The following is a 22129-nucleotide window of genomic DNA, read 5'->3' as shown; positions in this document are numbered from 1 at the left end:
CATCAATCTTAACTCAATAATCCAAGTTCAACAATTCACAATATACATTATCAGTTACCAACCTTCCATTTTCATCAAACTCCCAAAACCAAGACTTCCAATTCCACAATATTTTACATACAAGACCAATTATCCATATCAAGCACAATTTCAACTTCAAATCAACTTTCATAATTACCAATCATTATCATCATATACAACTTACATGCATCATTTATCAAGAACATCAGTTACACCCTCTAAAACCAATAATTACATAATCGACACTATTTATTGCAACCAATTAACAATAATCACAATTTCAATTCCTATCCTAGGGTCACTAGCCTAAGTTTTCACATTATATTACATTTTAGATACAAAAAATCGAAACCATACGTTGGCCGATTCCCCGTTCAACCCGGAACACTTCCAATTCACGTATCCTCAAGCTTCCAAGACCTCAACACCACACCAACAGATTTTTCCAGCATATAGCTCCACTTCTAAGCTCCCCAAAACCTCAATCAAGCTCCAATATACATACTTATACTACCTAATCGACAATATCACATTCAAACATAACTTAACACCTATACAAAATATATCAAGAATTCTACAAGGGTTGAGAATTTTTACCATACCCACAGACCAAAGAGGCAAGATTAAGCGTTTTCCTCAAGTTGATTGGATCCTATATCATCAAAGAGCTCAAAATCTCAACACTTTCACTCAAAATTTTTGAAATCAAGGGCTAGGAAAACTGGGAGGAAAATGTGACTTACCTCTTGAACAATGTTATGAGCTTTGTAGAGCTCGACGCTGTGGTCGCGTGGCTGCAAACAGTGCGGCGATTGGAACTCTGGATCGAAAGTTACGGTGGATTGAAGAAAGAGCAAGGGTTTGAACTTTGAGAGAGTTCTTCCCCCTTTCCGTGCTGTGTTTCAGCGTGGAATGAATGTGGAGAAGAGAGGGAATGCTGAGTTATTTAGTTTGGGCTGAATTGGGTTGGGCCTTGGGCCCAATAATACAAGCTTGGTTTGTCCGGTTAGGTCCGTCTTTAAAATTAGTGTCAAAATTCTTGTTTTAATTTTCTCTATCACATTAAACTATAAAATTTTATTTTCTAATTTTCTAGAATAAATTTTAATTTGTGGGTTAATTATTCATTAATAGCCGGGTTTTATATGTAAGTTCATCCTCTTCCAAGTAATTTTGTACCATTATGTGTTTTATCTTCTTCTTTGTTTGATTTTTTTTGTTTTTATTCTTGTTAAGAGAGTAAAACAAGAAGAAACTTGAGAAGATAAAACATGAAAAAAAAAAGATGAATAAGAAAAAAAAGATGATGATGATGATGATAAAGAAAAAGAAGAAGAAGCAACAGAAGAAGATGAGGAGGAGGAAGAGGAAGAGCTTTGAATTATGCAGAACTTATCAGCACACATACACCAAAAATTCTTAAACAATACATTCAAATATCTTCGTTTTACACCTAAATATCTTCATGTTACATCCAAATTTGTTGCAAATACAGAAAAATATTTTTTTAATACAGAACTTTTACATCATTCAATTTAAACCATCAACGATGAACAACAATTTTCACAAACAAAAACATTATTCACCTACAGAATCATAAACTATTAACGATGAAATTGAATTATTTATTATCTTCAACAACGAGATAACTGATGATGGAAGAGAAAGAGAAAAAGGAAGCAGAAGAAGAAATTCCAATGAGAAAAGGAAGAGGAGAAGGAGGAAGTGATGGTGGTGTTGGTGACGAGGATAACGAAAAAGAAAAATAATGAGAGAAAAAAAACATACGTGCGTAAATATAAATGACTTATATAGACTTGTATCGAAAAATAATTTAACGTGGAGAATAATATATCTGATCATGGGGCTGGAAATTTCTTCCTCGGTTCCAAATAAAGAAGGTAACGCACGTGGCCGTGGCTCTAACGAGCTTTAATTTTTGCCTAATTGGCTTTGACTTCATTGTTTCTTGAACTGGCTTCTGCATGCTGCCACTGTACCGTACCAATATTTCTTGTTTAACAACTATGATTAAGAAACCAAATAGAGTTAGAAAACCATAATGCATAGACAGAAACTGACACATACAACAACTTTTTAATCAAATGAAACGCATACAGTACTAGTGGGCTCCTGATACCGAGGTAATAAACAAACTAAACAGTTGTTGTTTTCTTGTATTATCATCAACAAGTTTGTTTTTGGCTGAGAAATTAACAAGGGGGAAGGCACACATATATTCCTGAGTCATATATATTTGGATGGACAATCTTGTTTGGGTGCCCGAATATTGGTACAGCTATGGATATAATAATATGCCTTAGCTTGCAGAAATGCTATATCATCAAAACAACATTTTGGTTCCTATTAATATTTCTTTCAATATTGAAAACCAGCTCACGCATATAATTAGACTATAATAGTATATATTATAATATTAATTAAGCTTCAGTTCTGATATATTCATATGCTAAATGAATTAGAATTATAATTTTATAGTATATACTACTTCGTTCTATACACTTTTAATTTGTCTGTCTTTAATAAGTCCAAAATCCATCTTTACAAAACCAATTCATTCTTTTGTTGGATTGTTTTCTTAAGTAAAGAAGCTATGATTACCGGAAAATATTGAAGTATCATAATGAGTTAAATTGATAAACTATGTGCATCTATATATCAATGAAGTACAAGATATATAACCATTTTGTTATAACAATTAGTTTATGTTCTTCACATTATATTTTACGTAAATTTAGTCTTAGCTTTCTTTATTTATGTTCTCAATAATTTTAAAATGCATGTTTTAGTTTTATGATGTGTTATTAACTTATTATTTTTAACTTTTTTTCCGATATTCTCAATTTATTATTATTTTTCTTTGGTCAGACACTAGAGAAGATTTGCGTGAGAGATGAATCTTTCTTACTTGTTAGTTTCCATTTGATTTGGTTCCCACATTATTCTTTCTCATTATTTCACTTAGCTTTAATTTACATGTCTAGTTTTTTTTTTTTTTGAAAAAGAAGAAGATAAATTATCGCCAAGTGAAAAAAATAAATGTTTTTAGTGCAAATTACAAAACTTGTGATCATGTTTCCCTCACAAAATTCTATTTCATAGGAAGAAGAGCTTCTGATTTTTATATAAATTGAATTCAAATGCTGCATTAATTTGATCCAGTTCCTTTGGTTGTTGCTTAGTTGTATTTCATGATTTTCTAGTACCTGCACGTGTGCACACCTTCATTATTCGCTTCTTCAATTTCTCTTCCCGTATTTCACAAACAACTTTTAAAACAATCAACAAATAAATTAATTTCAAAATATAATAAATCGATTCCAATTAAAAAAGCACACAACTATAGGATCTTGCTATACGCAATGCATATATATAATTAACACCTTCCCATATCCTCAAGAATCCAACAATAACAAAACTCTAAAAACAATGGCTCATCATCAGGTTCTTAAACTATGCTTGCTCTTATTAGGCTTATTATTAGCAAATCCTTTAGCCATCGCTACAAATTCAAATAACAAACCCCAAATCATAATGTTCCAATTCGAATCTATTTCTTTTCCACCAATTCCAGGCCCCGCTAAAGCACCACAAAGTGATGAAAAGAAGGTGCATTATTCTGATGTTGAGGCACATAGTGAAGTTTTAGGTTCCTCATTTCATCATGATGTTTATTATCATCACTCTTTTGACAAGTCCATAGCTGGTGCATGTGTTATTCTTGGAGGGCTGGCAACGACCTTCTTGGCTTCAGTGTTCTGTTATGTCAGAGCCACTCGAAGCCACAAGCAACATACCAACAATGCTAGAGAACCAACTCTATATAAGCTAAGAATCAGCCAACTGATAATCGGATGTTGCTATTGATAGGCACACGGATGTTTCTTTTTCTTGTAAATTGGATGGTTTTGGATATGATTTATATGTTTCATGTGTTACGCATTAATAAAACATAATTAATTATATAGAATCAACTAATTAATGATCAAAGGATCTGTTCCGTGATTCTCTCCTATCACTAGCGTATCTTCTCTCATGTTTTGAATGTGGTCAACAACAATTTAAAAAACAAATTAAATTATAAATTAATAAAACTAATTATAATTAATTATGTTGTTCCATTCTTGGCTGATTATTAGTTGGTTTCGTATACTTTTCCGCAACATACTAACTATTATGCATAGTGCCTACCATTAATTTCTTCTTCTTTTATTTTATATTTATTTTATTTTTACTTGGAAATAAGTAATTTGTTTTATCATACACATTGAGTAACTGTAAATAAAAAGTAAACTAGTAATATATCCGTGCGTTTTCAATGAATTTACGCATTTGATTATTTTGAAAGTAAACTAGTCAGGTATTTTTTTGTTTTAAATATCTTGATTTTTTTTATTGAATGTATAATTAAATTTATTTGTGTTGTTATTATTGTTGATCGTGCATATTTTAATTAATCCTCCTTCTATAATTAAACGACTACAAGTTGCCCTAGTTAAGAAGAAGTTTTTTAACCTGCACATATCGACAGTTGGTCACGATAATTAATTCTCGCTATGTTGTAGAAAATTTGGTCAGCAATTTTAAATCAAAATTGTAATAATTTTTTTTTTTAATAAGAGAGCTTAAACACAATAAAGTGGAGCGATAAACAAGCCAATAATTTAACATGAACAAGTAAATAAAACAAAAATCTCTTTAATGTTATCTCCGACATTGCCATCAACAACAAAAAAGATCTAAACTATTTCATTCTCTAAAACTGTTTAAAGAATTCTGAAATACCACCTCTGCACTCCCGTCCTTGTTATTAAAATTCCGTCTGTTTCTCTCTAACCAAACATTCCAAATAACCGAAAAAAGCAAAGGAGCCATTTGTTGCGCTCTACTTTCTTGTTAGCAATACCTGTCCAACTCTCAAAGTGTTCTTTTAGTGAGTCCGGAACAGACCACGACCTCCCAAATTTAGATAGCCATTGACACCACACTTGCCAAGTAAACTCACAACCCAGGAATAAATGGTGAATATGTTCAACTTTTTTGTTACACAAAACGCACATGTTATCACCTTGACTAATAATTCCTAATCTATGCAGTCTTTCATTAGTATTTACTCTTCCTATCAGAGTAAACCAAATAAATAACTCCACTCGTGGTGGCACCAAATCTTTCCATAGGGTTCTTATGAAACTGTAGTTGCTTATATCCTCCGGGAGAGATTCTGACTGTACTACCTGCACAAAAGAATTAGTTAAAAATATACCTTCCTTGTCAAACTTCTAGAAAATTCTGTCTTGCTTATCATGTGCTAGCTTTACAGGCCTTAAAAACTCATGCAAAATATCCACTAATTCCAACTCCCATTGGTATAAATCTCGACTCCACTGGAAATTCCAAATCCACTCTAACCCATCCCAGAACCCACAATCCCCTATGACAGATTTTTTTTTTGGTTTGAAATAGAGAAAAGCCTTGGAAAACTCATCTTTAACGAACCACTTTGTAGTCAGACATCTTCCCAGAATCGAGTCCTCCTTCCATCACCCACCTCCATAGACAACCCCGCAATAATCTTATCTTTCACAGTACTATCCTTGAACTGCAGTTGGCAGATATCCTTCCATGAACGCCCTCTAGTAGGTAATGTTTCAGCTGATAACATCACATTGGGGTTCAAATCATAACAAGAGCATACCACCTTCTTCCATAATGGACATTCTTCTTTTGAAAAACGCCACCACCACTTGAATAGGAGTGCAGTGTTTCTGACCACGGCATCACCTACCCCCAATCCCCCAACTTTTGGTGGAATAAAAACGAGGAATGGAGATGTTGGATTGAAAGAGGTTGAGATGAGTCGAGGACTTGGAATGAGATGATGGATCCATGGCATACTGAAAAATATTTTTTGAAAACCACTGATGTATCATTTGTATATTGAGATTATGAGATGCTATGCGCCTGGCAGGGACGGCGGTTGGATCATGCCTGTCGAGGTAGCGGCAGTGGCGTAGGGGCGGTGGTTCGTCCCGCTTGCGTTGAGATGCAAGGTCGGTGGCAAGAGTATCCCGCTCGCATCCCTTCGGATCAATAGAGCGTGCAGGCACAAAATCCTGGACAGTGATCCGAGAACTATATCTCGGGGGTTTCCATATGATGATTCCGAAGGGCGACGTCTCCATGGAGATGTGTCGGGTTGGCAGTTGAACCGACAATGTGATATCACAGCCAATAGGGCAGGCATTCATCATGTGCATTTTCTATCTATTTGTATGCTTTGCTGACCTGTAATTGTACGCCTAATTGAATAACATGCCTATTTGCTTACTTTTTCTACTTGCCTTATATGCTTCTACTTATGTTTTACTTGCATTGCTATTAATTGTGTATTCTGCTGGGATTGAGGAGGCTCGGAAGGCGATGGCGATGGGATCGCGTGGAGGATAGGTTGGTGAAGGCTGTGGGACAGTGATGTTTGGTTAGAATAGAAATTCCTTAAGATAGAGTACCCTGTCTATTTATGTTAAAATATATATGTTACTTATTTGATTTAGTATGCCTTAAGATTGAATCTTGTGATGGATATGAAGTCTAGGATTGCCTTTGGCATCCCGGAGTCTTATATCTTACATTATTGGGCACTGTTACCATACTGAGAACCTCCGGTTCTCATACCATATTTCTGTTGTGTTTTTCAGATGCAGGTCGTAACCCACCTTGGTGAGTTGCTTTGATGGTGATAGGAGCAGAGGATATCTATTTGTTTTGAAGTCTGTTGATCTCTTTTATATATGTCTCTTATATTTTGTATTTTGCTTTGCCTAGAGACTTGAATTTGAGAGAACAAAACTTGTATAAGCTGTTTTTATTGTCTGGTTTTATGTGTGATTTGTATATGGCTAGTCGGCTTAAACTCCGTGAGCCATGGCTAGAGTCTTATGATATTATACTTTCACTACAACATTTTGGGTCTATGGCCACGGTTTTTTTGGTCACGGTAAAAAACCGTGACCATAGACCCTCTATGGTCACGGTTTTTTGGGGTGACCAAAAAAAAAAGCTATGGTCACGGTTTTTTTAGAAAGGGTGACCATAGAGTACCTATGGTCACGGTTTTTTAAAAAAGGGTGGCCTAAAAGGGTCTATAGTCACGGTTTTGAGGGGTGACCTAAAGGGGTCTATGGTCACGGTTTTTTACAGTGACCAAAAAGGGTCTATGGTCACGGTTTTTCAAAAAAGGTGACCTAAAATGGTCTATAGTCACGGTTTTGGGGGGTGGCCTAAAGGGGTCTATGGTCACGGTTTTAGGGGGTGGCCTAAAAGAGTCTATGGTCACGGTTTTGAGGGTGACCTAAAGGGGTCTATGGTCACGGTTTTTTACAGTGACCAAAAAGGGGCTATGGTCACGGTTTTTCAAAAAAGGGTGACCTAAAAGAGTCTATGGTCACGGTTTTGGGAGGTGACCTAAAGGGGTCTATGGTCACGGTTTTAGGGGTGACCTAAAAGGGTCTATGGTCATGGTTTGGGGGGTGGCCTAAAGGGGTCTATTGTCACGGTTTTGGAGGGTGGCCTAAAAGGATCTATGGTCACGGTTTTAGGGGTGACCTAAAGGGGTCTATAGTCACGGTTTTTTACAGTGACAAAAAAGGGGCTATGGTCACGGTTTTTCAAAAAAGGTGACCTAAAAGCGTCTATGGTCACGGTTTTGGGGGGTGACCTAAAGGGGTCTATAGTCACGATTTTGGAGATGGCCTAAAAGGGTCTATGGTCACAGTTTTGGGGGTGACCTAAAGGTGTCTATGGTCACGGTTTTTTATAGTGACCAAAAAGGGTCTATGGTCACAGTTTTTCGGAAGGGTGACCTAAAAAGGTTTATGATCACGGTTTAAAGGGTGACCTAAAGAGTCTATGGTCACAGTTTTTTACAGTGACCAAAAGTGTCTATGGTAATAATTTTAATCATTTGAGTTTAAATTAATTAAGATTTTTATGTGTTTTTTATAATTTTAAATATTTTATCTCTTAAAATTTTTAATAATTAAAAACTAATAATAATTTTATATGATTTATTTTAAATATTAAAATTTTAAATTTAATTTTATAAATAAAAAATTAAGTTGAATATTATTAATTTTAAATTAAAAAAGATTTAAAACTTAATAACATAAAAAATTATTTAATAACTTAATAATGGAAGTGTTATATAATTAAATTTAAGAAATTTCTATTATGAATAAATTATGGTTTATTTATTAAATTGAGTTCTTAGAGTTAGAGATTAATTTATTAGAAATGATTAAATGAATTTTTGTAAATATTTTAGATTTAAGTCAATTAATATTTATGTACAACTTTTATTTTAATTAGTTGTTTTATATAAATTGAAATTAAAATTATGATAAAAAATAATAAAAATCATATAATTTAATTTAGGTAATTAATATTTTAAATTTAATCGTATTTTATAAAATATAATTAATATATTTATTTTATAATTTAAATTAAAAATAATTATTTAAACTCAATAATATCTTGATAAATAAAATTTTATCTGTTCTAAAAATAATTCATATAATATTATATTTAAATTCTAGATTGTTATTCTATCATAAATATTTTATAAAATTATTATATTACTTATATATATTTAACTTTAACTCTAAAATTCCTAAAAAAAAAAACCCTAATTCCCCAATCCACATAAATCAAAACACAACGCACGCACACGTTCAAAAAAGGATGGAAACGAGAAACAGGGAGAGCTCGAGGGGGAAGAAGAAGGGAAGGAGAGGGAGAAGAGCGTGCCGGCGTCGCGCCCAGCTCGTCGCCGTGGAGCTGTCACCGCTCTCATCACGGGCCGTCGCTCGTTGTCGCTGCTGGGTTATTCGTCACCGCTACTGCAGACAAGAAGAGAAAGAGAGAAAGCCAGCGCGAGAGAAGAGGAGGAGGGCCGCTGTCTCGCGCCGTCACTGTCACGCCTTGTTGTCGCAGCTATGGAGACCGCCACCGTTGTTGGAATCGCTAACTGAGGAGAAAGGGAGAGCGACGCTGAGAGAGATTGACGGAAGCCAGTGAAGCGCGTGAGAGAAGGGGAGCCGATTTCCGTCACCGCCACCGCACCCAGTCGCCACCGGTGGAGCTCGCTGTCCCTGGAGGTGAATCGGTGTCGCGTCCTTGCTGCCAGGGCCACCAGCGCTACTGCTACTCCTCAAATTCGGCCTCCTTTCCTTTGGGGGTTTCTGCCGCAAATTCCACCCCCAACATCACCATCCTTCTTGTATTCATCATTTCTTTGCTTCATCCAATATTTTCGGTAATCCGCATGTTATTTCTGTTATACTTCCCAATGTTGTTTAAATCATTTGAAAGTTCTAATTTTGCTACTTTATTCAGTTGTATGTATTGGTGTTGTTTGATTGGTTGTGTGTCCCTTTGATGATCTTGCTTGGTGTATTGTAGTGTTTTCTGTTTCTTGATTCTCAATGAAAAATGAAAGCTTGACAATTTTCCTTTCTCAATTAGCTGTTAAGGTCTAGTTTGATATGATAAACATAGTTGAATCTGTTTTTACTCTTTGTTGAGTTGTGTTGAGTTGAGTTCAGCTTAATTATGTTATGCTTGGTTGCCAATGATTACGTAGCTGGTTTCAAGTCTGGATAATTAAGGAGGATTTTAGATGAGATTGGAGGAGGATAAGTTATCAGAGAGAAAGTAACAATAGCACATGTTGAAGAAAAATATGTTGTTCAGATGGTTTTATGTATTTTCTTGGAGTAGAAACAAAATGATAAATTTCCCTCCAGAAAATGTTAATTTTTTGTTACACATATTTCAAAACTGATGCAAGTGTTTTATTTTTTGTTTCTTAATACAGGTATTATGGACATATCTTTGTTAAATGTGCTCTCCAATGGCATATCCTCATTTTTGCATCCATCATTTTCAGAATTGACCAAAAAAAAGTTGTATCAAATTTAACATGTATGGATTTCAGAATGTGTTTTATTAATTCATTGTACTAAAGTTGAACATAAAGATATATCTGTAAAAAGGCAGAAACCACAGAACACCAAAAGGCTGCCTTCATACTATATATCTTATAGTTTTGTGTTTAACCAATTACGCTCAGGCTAGAGAAGTATAGATATCAAATTTGTTTGTATAGGTGCTTGAGGATGACCCTAGATATTGGCAAGTGATGTCATCTGCACTCTCAGTTGGTTGGCTTGATATTGTGGTTAGTAAAAAGCTAATGTATTTCTTTCATTTTCTTCTTCACATATATTGTTTCCTTGTAAATAAATACTGCATGTTGAAGTTGGCTTTTGTGTACAGGTGAAAATGCTGCGGTTGCATGGATCTTATCAACTAGATCAGCTTAGTAATCGTGAGGTTGGCATCAAATCATGAACATAATATTATATATGATTACTTGTATTGGTTGTATATAGGGATGTGTCTTTTAGATATATGCAGAGAGATTGAAAATCATTGTTTTGTTTGTGTACTTTTTTATCCTATCCTTTTTATATTATGGATCTGTTAGCCTTGTAATATCTTAATAATGTTTCTTCTTTTACAACCCCCCAATAAATAAAAATCCTGGAATTGTTTTATATGAAGTTGATGCTGTTGCTACTATATCACATATTTATTACTGTATCTCATTTTCTGCCATCATCTGATTACTCAGTTAGAGAATGGGCTTGTGGAGGCAGTTGCTGTTCTTATTTCCAAAATGCTCCGCCTATGTCATGAATCTACCAATGGAAAATTAGGTGAACTCTTTAAATCCAAGCCTGACTTCATCAAGGTATATTCCAATGCTGCTATAGAGAACTACTTTTATGTTTGCTTTTAGACACATTTATTCTTGTGATCTTTGTAATTCCATTTTAGGACTTGTAGATATATGCTTGAACATGATAGTTATGGATGCCACACAATGTGTTCCTTACCTAGAATGTCAACATGAAACACTTACTTAGTTATTAAGTTTTAAAAAATAAAGCTATAGTAGGATGACACAAATTCTCACATTTAAATTCCAATAGAAATTTTTTTTTGTTGAATTTGTATCTCAATGGGAGCTATAACTAGGTAGGCTTTTATCATTCACTTTCTAGCTTCGACCTTTTTCTTTGGAAGGAGGGTTAGAAATGGCTTGCTAAGCAACAATGGGTTTGTAGGGAAAAAAACTTGGGTTTAGTTCACAGTTAATGCATTGTCATAATTAGTTGCCACCGAAGAGATTTCATTAATTTGTTAAATACTTCCTCCATTAAGATTTTGTGGTTATTTGTAAGGAACTAAGGATTTCATATTATATTCATGAGCAAAAATTATTTTAGGTAATTTTATTTGTTGAATTGGAAACTCATGTATGTTTTTGTTCCAATGTGAATCAATTCTTTTCTCCTTGTTAAGTGCATGTAAGGATTCAACTTATCATTTTGACCGGTATATCATGCCATTAATTATGTGACTCTCTTCAGCCTTATGTATGGAGTTGAAGATCCATCAATTGCAGGGATGGTTTTAGATAGTCCATTCTCTGATTTGGTTGATTTGATGATGAAACTTGTAGATACATATAAAGTTCGTCTTCCAAAGTTCACTATGAGTATATATAGTTGTTTTTATACTTATAACTAATGCTGAATCAAAATTTGGTAACAGTTTTACTATTGTTAAGCTGATTTTGTTTGATTTTTAATGTTATAGGTAAAGTTTGCAATCCAATACATGCGAAGAGCAATTCTAAAGCTTTTGGGTTGCACTGAAGAAAATCTAGAAGGGAAAGGGTGCTGCCTAATTGTTCTATTCTCATACTTGGATTTTGGATGAGATGGAATGAGTCTTATAATGACTTTAGTTATCTACATGTAATATTTTGATGTCTTGTGTACTTTTTGAAACGAGATTTTACGGGTTATTACATGAAATCGATATTTACACTATTTTTATTTGTGTTGTTTGGACTAAACATATCTAGATTATAATAAAATTTTTATGATTTAGATTTCTTGAATTTCTTATTTTTAGATTTATTTGGTGATTATGATCATTTTGGGATGTGATTATGTTTTAAAAAAAATTAAATCGGGCTATGGTCACGGTGAAAACCGTGACCATAGATAACGTTATAGTCACGGTTTTAAAGAGGGGTGACCATAGAGGCTATGGTCACGATGAAAACCGTGACCATAGACAAGGCTATGGTCACGGTTTTAAGGAGGGGTGACCATAGAGGTTATGGCCACGGTGAAAAACCGTGACCATAGATAGGGCTATGGTTACGGTTTTAAGGAGGGGGTGACCATAGAGTCTATGGCCACGGTGAAAAACCGTGACTATAGATAGGCTATGGTCACGGTTTTAAGGAGGGGGTGACCATATAGGCTATGGCCACGGTGAAAAACCGTGACCATAGATAAGACTATAGTCACGATTTTAGGTGGGGTGACCATAGAGGCTATAGCCACGGTGAAAAACCGTGACCATAGATAAGACTATGGTCACGGTTTAAGGAGGGGTGACCATAGAGCTATGTCCATGGTGAAAACCGTGACCATAGATAAGGCTATGGTCACGGTTTTCAAGAGGGGTGACCATAGAGGCTATGGTCACGGTGAAAACCGTGACCATAGATAAGGCTATGGTCACGGTTTTTACACGTGACCATAGATTAATCTATGGTCACGATAAAAAAACGTGGCCTAAAGTGTCAGATTTTGAAAATTGAAACCGTGACCATAAAAACCGTGACCATAGATAAAAAAACCGTGACCATAGACCTATGGCCACGAGAGAATAGGCCACGGTAAAAAACCGTGACCATAGGTCCAAAACCGTGACCATAGATCTATGGTCACCCTTTTTCCTAACTATGGTCACGGTTTTTTACCGTGACCATAGACCTTTGTTTTTGTAGTGTTTTATACTATGATATTTTGTTATTTTATACCTGTTTCTTGTGCCTTAAGTCAGTAGCTTGCACTTTTGAATCCTGTTTTTGAGCTGCATTATTCATCAGACTTCTAGATTATACTATTCTTTCTAGATATATTATATGTATGAGCTTAGAACTGTCGTAATCATTGATTAACTTTTGCTTTATGACATGAGGTAAAGCTTAAGCTAATTAGGGTGTTACAAAAATTACTTGAAAACAAATCATAAATTATTAATTACTTGAAAGACATAATACTCTTATCAAATATAAGATACAAATATCAAATAAAATAATAGCTAGAATTAAATAACATCTAAGATACGAAAATTGCGTATTTTTTATAGGATAATAACATTTAAGATACACAGTATAATTATCAGAACATAATTCTGTAATTCATTACTAATATTTTATATAATAATATAAATGTTAAACATGTTATTATTAAAAGAACAAACAAATTTTTTTAAAAATAGATATAGAGATGAATATATAAAAACTAATTTGAAAAGTACAAAAATTTGAGCGTATGATATTACTTTGGTTAAGTAAAAAATATTAAAGAGCTAAATAATTAAGATATAAATCTATCACATAATAAAAAAATAATACATATAAAGCTACTAAATTACATAATATTTTTTATTTCCTTAGACATATATCCCATATGTAGACATAGTTCTTTAAAATTTTTGAGTGGTCGAGGCCACTACTATCCCCTGCATGTTACAATAAAAGATAAAAGTAGAATAAAAATTAATAAAAACTGATCAATAGCCTCCTTTAAAAGGGCTTCTGCTTCTCCAGTGAATGTCTTCGTAGAAGATATTATTTCTTGGAATTGAGGTTTATTCGTTTTTAATATTCAAATTTTGTATTTGACTGGAACTCAAATAAAATTGCATATCTATAAACATATAAATTTAAACCATGAAGTTTGTTTTCAAAAAAAATCTATATATAACCCTCTAATGTGGCATGTCAGTATAAACTTTGTACATTTTAAATTTTAACATAGCAAAGAATTATTATAATAAAAAAATTTTAAAAGTCTAACCAGATTTATACAGTGTGATTTTAAAAATATTATGAGATATAGCATTAGTAAAATTATTATTTAACTTTTAAAATAAATATAATATAGTAAAGCTCTAAAATGATTATCTGTTATAGTCATGCTATACATTCATGTAATTTTGTATCCAAATTCATTCAAGTTGGCCCAACATCAAAAAAATCCAATACCATTAAATGAAACATGAAATACACGCGCTCAATACACATGAAACCGCTCTTGCCCAACGCTTCTTCTCTTCTTCTTCTTCTTCTCTTCTCCCCTGCGCTTCTTCTTCTTCTTCTTCTTCTTCTTCTTCTTCTTCTTCTTCTTCTTCTTCTTCTTCTTCTTCTTCTCTCGCTCGTTTACGCACGGAGTGTCTTCTTCTTCTTCTTCGCCTTATTCTTCGCGTTTCTCCTCCTCCTTATTCTCCTCCTTTTTTTCTCGTTCCTTCTTCTTCACGTGTTTTCTCCTTATCGACATCCTTTTGTTGTTATTGCTGTTGTATTTTTTGTCTTTTTCTCCTTCTCTCTCTGGTGAAGAAGCAGTAGAAGGTGAGGAGGAAGAGTTTTGAATTGTGCAGAACAGAAATGAACCGAACATGTTATTATGGTGAAACAATTGTATAGTACTAAATGAATGAAACATTATCCATTATATAAATTCAAATTCGAACATCTTTCTGCATAATGAACCGAACATATACTCATGGTGAAACAATTCTATAGTACTGAATGAACGAAACATAATTCATTATATAAAATCAAATTCAAACTGCTTTCCGCATAATGAACCAAACACTTACTCATGGTGAAACAATTGTATAGTATTGAGTAAATGAAACATAATCCATTATATAAGATCAAATTCAAATAACTTGCAGCAAAAAGTTTACATTGAGCAAAGCTTTAGGTTGCAGCACGTTATATGTAGCGCACGTATGACAAACGAATGAGAGAGAAGGGAGCGCGTCTGGCCAATATTGCTTGAATAATTTGAATGCATTTTTTACATGAACGTAGAGCATTATTGTATCTATTAATACAAACTCTAAAATTCTTAGAGTTTGAGCTCATGTCTGCTACGTCACATGGAGGACTATATATTTATATCTTACATGTATCTTTTCAGAGTCAAAATCTCGATAATAATTCTTTAGATGGAAATGAATTAAATAATAAATTTTATAAAATTATAAATCGTCTTAAAATCATAAATTTAGTTAATTTTACTAAAGTTGAATAAAGCACTAAATTTATATTTTTGTTCGTATAAATTTATTTGTTAATATTTTATTTGAATAAAAATAGAAATAATTTTTTATTAATATTTTATATGAATGTGAATAGAAATAATTTTGTATTAAAATCTCTTTGACCCTATCTTTGGAGTTTTTATGTTTAAATTAGTATTTTTATCCGTAATAATATTATGAGAATATATATTTTGTAAAACGATATCATTTTTGCCTTGATATTATAGATTATGACACTACTTTTACAAAAAAATCGTAGTCAACAAAATAAAGTCCCTATCTACTAAGAAAATTAAGGTCTCCGTAGATAAAATAAAATAAATAATAAGCCTTTTAGTTATTATTTCTTTCAAAGAGTTTAATTTTTTAATAATAATTAATTTTAACATTCATAATCTTAAACTTAAAAAAAAATTAATGTGTATACTTTTATATTTGATTAGGTGTTAAGTCTGTTGCAAAAATAAAAATAATTAATTTTCATACTTATTATTTAAAATTAACTAGTTTTTGTTCCCGTATACTGCACGAGATAATACATAAAAATATATAGTAATTATCACTATAAATATTTTATAAATATAGTAATTCAATTTTATTTCATTTGAAATACACCATACCTTGTCCACTGAACCAAAGATTTCTCTTCTCTCTCTTTTTCTTTCACATCACACTACGTGATGAACTTTAAAGTAAAAGAAAGAAATAGGAACCTTTGAGTTAGGGCACAATTGAAGAAAAAAAGAAAATTTCAAAATCCAAGCAAAGAAGAGAAGATCAAAAGGACTATAACAAAAGGAAAGATTACATAGAAAAGTAAATCACAAAAGGAGGTTTCTATATTTGTGCTTCATTGAAAATAACTGAAGAAATATTCTGGGTTCAAGTACCGATCCAAAAAAAACAAAGACAATAAGTTTAATGGTGCTTTACTATGAATCAACGCTCTAAAATCTGATTTGATGCACAAAGCAATAATACACGGTTCAGATTCAAGAGACAAAATAAAAAAGGTTAAAAGAAAAGATTGAAAATATGGTTGTCAGTTTGATTCAGTCAATGCTTCTATCCTCTCTCTCTTCTGTCACGTCGCTGCTGTGTCTGATTTTTGGGAGAAAAAGACCAATAAGTGTTGAAGCAAAGTTTCAAGTCCGGAAAGTTTCACTCTTGTATTTATTCAAAATCGCATTAAATTAAGTAAATTTTTAATCCAATAGTTGTTATCTTGATGACGAACTTTTATAAATAAACACGTCACATTAATTAATAGTACTATAAGAACTACCGTTACATTTTATATGATAAGTTGATTGAAAGACATCACCATTTACTATATCGTGCAAGGTTTTGAAAACCAAACCGGTCAACGAACCGTTCTAGCTATTGGTTCACTGGTTTATAGGTTCAACCGATTCAACCGTGGTTAAACCAAAATATCGTTTTATAATAAAATAATAAATAAAATATAAATAAACACATTAAAACATAATTATAGTCTAATATAAACCTTAAAATATTATCCAAATTAAAGTCTTACATAAACTAGAATGTTATGATCTTATTCAAGTACAAACTCAAAAGTCAAATAACAAAATAAGACAACCAAACATAAAATGCCAACATCCAAACTTATCATCAATCATAAAATCCACTATAAATCACAATGTTATTGATACTAATGTTGCATGCCATTAATTCTGGATGGAGTCATAAATTAAGGAATGGAATAATATATATCATCTAGCTTTCAGTTTGCTTATTGATTCCATAATATATATCTGTTCACCATTTTTGTAATTTATCATCCACAAAAGGGAAATTACAATCCAGTGAATCCATAAAGACCTCAAACTTGTCAAGTTTCAAAAATTTAACAGCAGCAATTCAATCTCTAGCAGCACATCACTAGGCAAAGAAATCACAAAATCTTACATAACTGAAATAAAAAAACACAAAGACAGTCACCATTTAAGCCTAATTAAATCACAAAATAGTAAAACAAATGCAACACACACACACAAAACTGCAGCAATTCAGTTTCCAACAGCACATCACTATGCAAAGAAATCACAAAACACAAAACATCAGCACAACAACAACAAAGCAGAACATATGATGAATTAACTAACTTAACAATCTAAGCACAATTAAGCCCAAAGCATAGTTTTAATTGACTTAATTAAACACAAAAATGCTCAGCAATGAACAATAGAAAGCCAGAAAAGCATAGCACAGCAGCGAAGAAGACACAAACCAGGGTACAATACAGCATAGCAGTAGTGAGCAGAGCCATTCAATAATCAATATAATTTGATAATTTATGAACTAAAAAACAAACACGAATAGTAGGCACTAGTAGTGAGCTATGTGATACAAGTATTCCTTTAGGGAATGAATACAATCAAGAAACTTTAACAAAATTTAACAGCAAAAAGGAATAAAAGCATGTACAAACCAGTATCAATTTATCATCAATCAGTAGGAGAATTGGCGTTGGGGGAATGGAAGGGCCTTCGAGCACCACGAAATAGGAGGATTGAAGAACGATCACGACGAATCAGGCGGCGACAGTGCGACCAACGGAGGCGCGATGGAGGCTAGGGTTGTGTTTTGGGGAGAAATAATGAGAGTATGTATGAGACTGAGGAATCAGGAATGGGGCTCGAGACAGGGGCAAGGGCTTCAGGTCACTCAGGACGACACTGCACGACGGCAAGGAGTGGTGGCGGTGGTTGCGATTTTCACGGCTGACTTCGACGTAAAGGGCTGCGCGAATCTCCAAGCTGGCTCCACGAACTTGCGACGGTGAGTGACTTCGATGGAGGTGTTGCGACGGTGGCGGTGGCTCGAGGTAGAGACTGCATGCGTGGCCACTGAGTGCGAGAGGCGAGAGTGGAGGGATGTAGGGTGGAGGCTTGAGAGTGGTGTCTGAGGGAACTGAAAAGTGAGGATCGAAGACTGAAGGCTAGGGTTGGTTTCTGGATCAAAACGCAACGTTTTTGACAAAATTTAAAAAACCGGCCGGATCACGGTTCGGTTTGACCGACCGATTCACGGCCGGTTCGACGGTTCAATTTCGGTTCTTAAATATGGCGATTTTGCCTTCTGTCCAAACCGTATTTTTTAACGGTTTCGGTTCGACCGGCCGGTTCGAACCGATTTTCAGAACATTAATATCATGAAGGACTAATTTAATATTTTTTATCCTTCAAATACTAATTAGTTTGACATAAAAATCTATAAAGACCTAATTCTCATTTTACTGTTATTTAAATGTAGTCCAAATTCTACTTAAATCAAGTATTCATCAATCCGTTTCTTTGAATAAAATTATTCGAATTAATTAAAAAAATTAAGAATCTTCGTTCATCAAAATTCTTCCTCTTTTACTTTCACATACATTAAAGAGAATTACTTTGCCTCAATGTCTTCCAAAATTTACACTTTTTTTATATGTTTAACTGGGAGTATAGTTAGTTTGTGTTATAGCAATAACTTGCGTTCTAATTTTGCCGAAGTATTTAAATTCATGAGATATATTCCTGCTCAATCTACAACTCATTTGTTATTTTGAAATAATAGTTTATTTTTTTCTCAGTTTTTTTTAATTCTTAAGAATTTTAACTGTAAAAACTCGTTAACCTTATATTCGTAAATCCTTTTCATTGTTTTAAAATTTTTTAATTTGAATATTTTATTATTTTTATAGTTGGACATAATAAAAACTAAATCTTTTTCGGTACATAATAAATTAATTAATTGAAATTAATTAATCAAGTGTTATTGAAATCTAACATTGTCCGAATAATTACATATTATTATTATTATTATTATTATTATTATCTTTTTTACAAAAAATTAAAAACATTTAAAATCATAAATTACAAAAACTAAAATTTTGTTTCAATATTTTTTTACATCAATATCAAAAAATAATAACAAAAACAAAATAACAAAAAACTTCTTAATGATAAACAATTGTTAGAGACAAAATCATTGCTAATAAAATTGAAAAAGTACACAAAGAATACACAAAATATTTAATATTAACTAAATCGTATGCGAGGAGATAAACTTTCTGTTTTGGAGCCTATTGATTAAGCTATAATTTTTTTTGGAAATATCAAGATATATGCATCAAAAAAAAAAAAGAAAAAAATTTAGAGAAATTAGAGAGAAGAACCTGAAAAAACAATGAAGCTAATAGAGTTCCTAAAAATTAAGAAAAGCCAAAAAAATCGAACAAGAACACAGACGAAAAAATTTAAAAACTTAAAAGAATCTAGGAATGTCGTTATTAGTAACCATTTGTAAAATTAATATTTTATATTATCAATATATAAAAAAATAAACAGATCAAATCTCGAAAATCTTATTAAAAAGATTTAAGAGAATTATTGAAACTAAAGATTTGTGGTATAAAATTTTTTTCACTACTTCAGTCTTTATTTTTTTTAGATGTAGTATATAAATTTTATCATTCTATAATTTAATTTAATTCAGACTATTAGAATAAAAATATAAGACCAAAAAAAAAAAAATAAATAAAAGCATATCTTAATTAGGGGTGGACATGGTTTGGATTTTTAAAAATCCAAACTGGATCCACTTCAGAGCTAGTTTTGTGGTTCATGAAATCAAATCGAAACTAGATTGAAGAGACAAACTGATTCTAAATTGGTTTGAAAAAATAAAAACCAATTTTAAATCGGTTTTAGAATTTAAATTCGGTTTTACTTACAAACCAATTTTAAATTCGATTTTTTAATATCCAAATCTAAAATTCGATTTTTTTTGAAAATCCAGTTTTAAAACCAATTTTTTCAACCAAAAATTCAGTTTTAAAACCAGTTTTTAGAAATTCAATTTTCAAACCATAATTTTTTTAAAAGTAAAATTAATACTAAAGTTATTTTAATGTGTATAGGTTCATTACAACTAGAATCTGATTCTTTATAAATCTAATGACAATAGTTAATCTATATAACATTTAATGATTCTCAAAACATCAAAAGGATACCACCAAAAAATCTCTCTAAAACAACAACCACAAAATATCAAAAGTTGCCAACAAAATCATCAAACCACAACAACCTTTGAGAAAAATATATTTGCAAATAACAAAATATACCTTTGTCATTTTGAGACAAATCTTTGAATGAAAGTATTAGACCAAATGTGAATACTAAGCATACTTAGTCATCATCAAGATTATCAATTGATGCCGCCATAGAATAAGCACCATCATTAGAGGAAAATATATCTGCCAAGAGAATCAAATTAATTATCAAATCTATATTCAATAACTTTTAATTGGTAACTAATACCTAAATTCTAAAATAGCAAGATGACAAAAACATAAATAAATAAAATGAGAAGAAATATGAAAAAAATTCTATACCTTGATCAACTTGTTGAAGAACTTCACCACCATCATCTAAAGCAGAGAAAAGATCTTCCTTAAGCCAATCTCCTGTGCAGACTAAGGCCTCTACCATTCTAGGTGTTAAGGAACTGCGGTATGGATCGGGGACTCTTCCTCCAAGACTAAATGCAGACTCCGAAGCTACTGTAGAAATAGGTATAGCCAATACCTCACGAGCCATATTTCCAAGAATTGAAAATCGGGTTGAGTTGACCTTCCACCAGTTTAGTATATCGAACTTATGGGAGTATGGCTCGCATTTTTCTTGTTAATATCTATCAGGTTTAGATCTTTTGTTTGTTCTACGACCGGTTGTTTGTAGAAAAAAAACCCATGCCATGAACTTCGGTATTAATGTTGTTGACTTGAACATCTTGCGTATCAGCTTCACTTGCTTCCTCAGAACTTTGGTATTGCTGATAAAGTAACTTTATGCACTTGGACAACTTTGACTTCAATTCGCCTCCTTTTTCTTCACCAAATAAGTAATCCAAGAAATAATTGACATACTCAATCTTTTGCATTGGATTAAGTACGATAGCAATCAATAACAATATATTCACTGAATCAGGATTGCCCCAATACTTCTCATACTTAACCCTCATCCTTTCTGCCATTGACGTAGTACTGAAATCAACAGAATCACAAGAATGACGAAAAATTGTCCAATTGCAAATACTTCCTTCATATACATATCACTGGTAACATATAAGGTACCAGAAATACGTACAGTGGCATCACTGAACACTCACAAAAATGGTACAATGGACTCAACATACTCCCAGTCTAAAATAGAAGGCACACCTCTCCCTTTTTCTCCACTCATCTCTCCTATATAGGTATTGTCTTTCAAAGCAAGCAACTCAAATGCTTTGCAATGCTTCAAAGCTACCTCTAACATATGATAGGTAGAGTTCCACCTAGTCTCAACATCCATGCAAGGCAAGCCTTTTTATTGGATTTTTTCTAGTTCAACACACTTTTAAAACCTAGTGGCTTTAGATGGGGAAGATCTAACATATTTTACTGCACTACGAATCCTTAAGACTGATTCATCAATCTCTTTCAACCCTTCTTTTACAATCAAGTTTAGAATATGTGCACAACATCTCATGTGAATAAATTCACCATTTAAAATAATGCTATTCCAAGAACTCAATCGCTGCTTTAGATATTTAATTGCACCATCATTAGATGATGCAATATCAACTGTAACACTAAATACCCGATTCAAATTCTAATTATTTAAACAAGACTCAATTGTTGCTCCTATAACCTCTCCTGAATGACTTGTCACTTGGCAAAAATTAAGTATTTTTTATGTAATTTCCAGTCCAAATCAACAAAATGTGCTGTCAAACTCATATAAGTAAAATTTTGAATTGAAGTCCAAGTATC

At 32.7% G+C, this 22129-nt stretch overlaps 1 protein-coding gene and 1 long non-coding RNA gene across 10 annotated transcripts; one reads left to right on the top strand and one right to left on the bottom strand.

Annotated features, from left to right (window-relative positions):
- Positions 1-8683: 8683 nt before the first annotated feature.
- LOC112796894 (nuclear pore complex protein NUP85) lies at positions 8684-12066 on the top strand. 9 transcript variants are annotated; one of them, XR_003199456.3, is made up of 6 exons: positions 8702-9355; positions 9917-10279; positions 10378-10434; positions 10736-10855; positions 11538-11640; positions 11767-12066. XR_003199456.3 is itself a non-coding variant. In XM_072235674.1 (6 exons), the coding sequence occupies exons 3-6, from the start codon at positions 10241-10243 to the stop codon at positions 11823-11825; spliced, it is 240 nt and encodes a 79-aa protein (XP_072091775.1). In that variant the 5' UTR covers positions 8718-9355; positions 9917-10023; positions 10208-10240; the 3' UTR covers positions 11826-12066. The 9 variants fall into 9 exon arrangements, 8 of the variants coding, with proteins under 8 accessions (XP_025695345.1, XP_025695348.1, XP_072091775.1 ...); XM_072235674.1 differs by lacking the exon at positions 11538-11640 and having other exon boundaries at positions 8718-9355; positions 9917-10023; positions 10208-10279; positions 10736-10820; XM_025839561.3 differs by lacking the exon at positions 11538-11640 and having other exon boundaries at positions 8718-9355; positions 9917-10023; positions 10208-10279.
- Positions 12067-16846: 4780 nt separating this feature from the next.
- Positions 16847-18263, bottom strand: LOC140184443 (uncharacterized). The gene is made up of 2 exons (XR_011881197.1): positions 17762-18263; positions 16847-17242 (listed from the first exon to the last, which is right to left on the bottom strand). It is a non-coding gene; the product is annotated as an uncharacterized lncRNA (long non-coding RNA).
- Between the last annotated feature and the right edge of the window lie 3866 nt (positions 18264-22129).

The sequence above is a fragment of the Arachis hypogaea genome, chromosome 4 (genome assembly GCF_003086295.3).
Source record: "Arachis hypogaea cultivar Tifrunner chromosome 4, arahy.Tifrunner.gnm2.J5K5, whole genome shotgun sequence".
Taxonomy (NCBI): Eukaryota; Viridiplantae; Streptophyta; class Magnoliopsida; order Fabales; family Fabaceae; genus Arachis; species Arachis hypogaea.
Note: the sequence above shows the minus strand (reverse complement) of the source record. Positions and strands in the feature narration are given on the sequence as shown.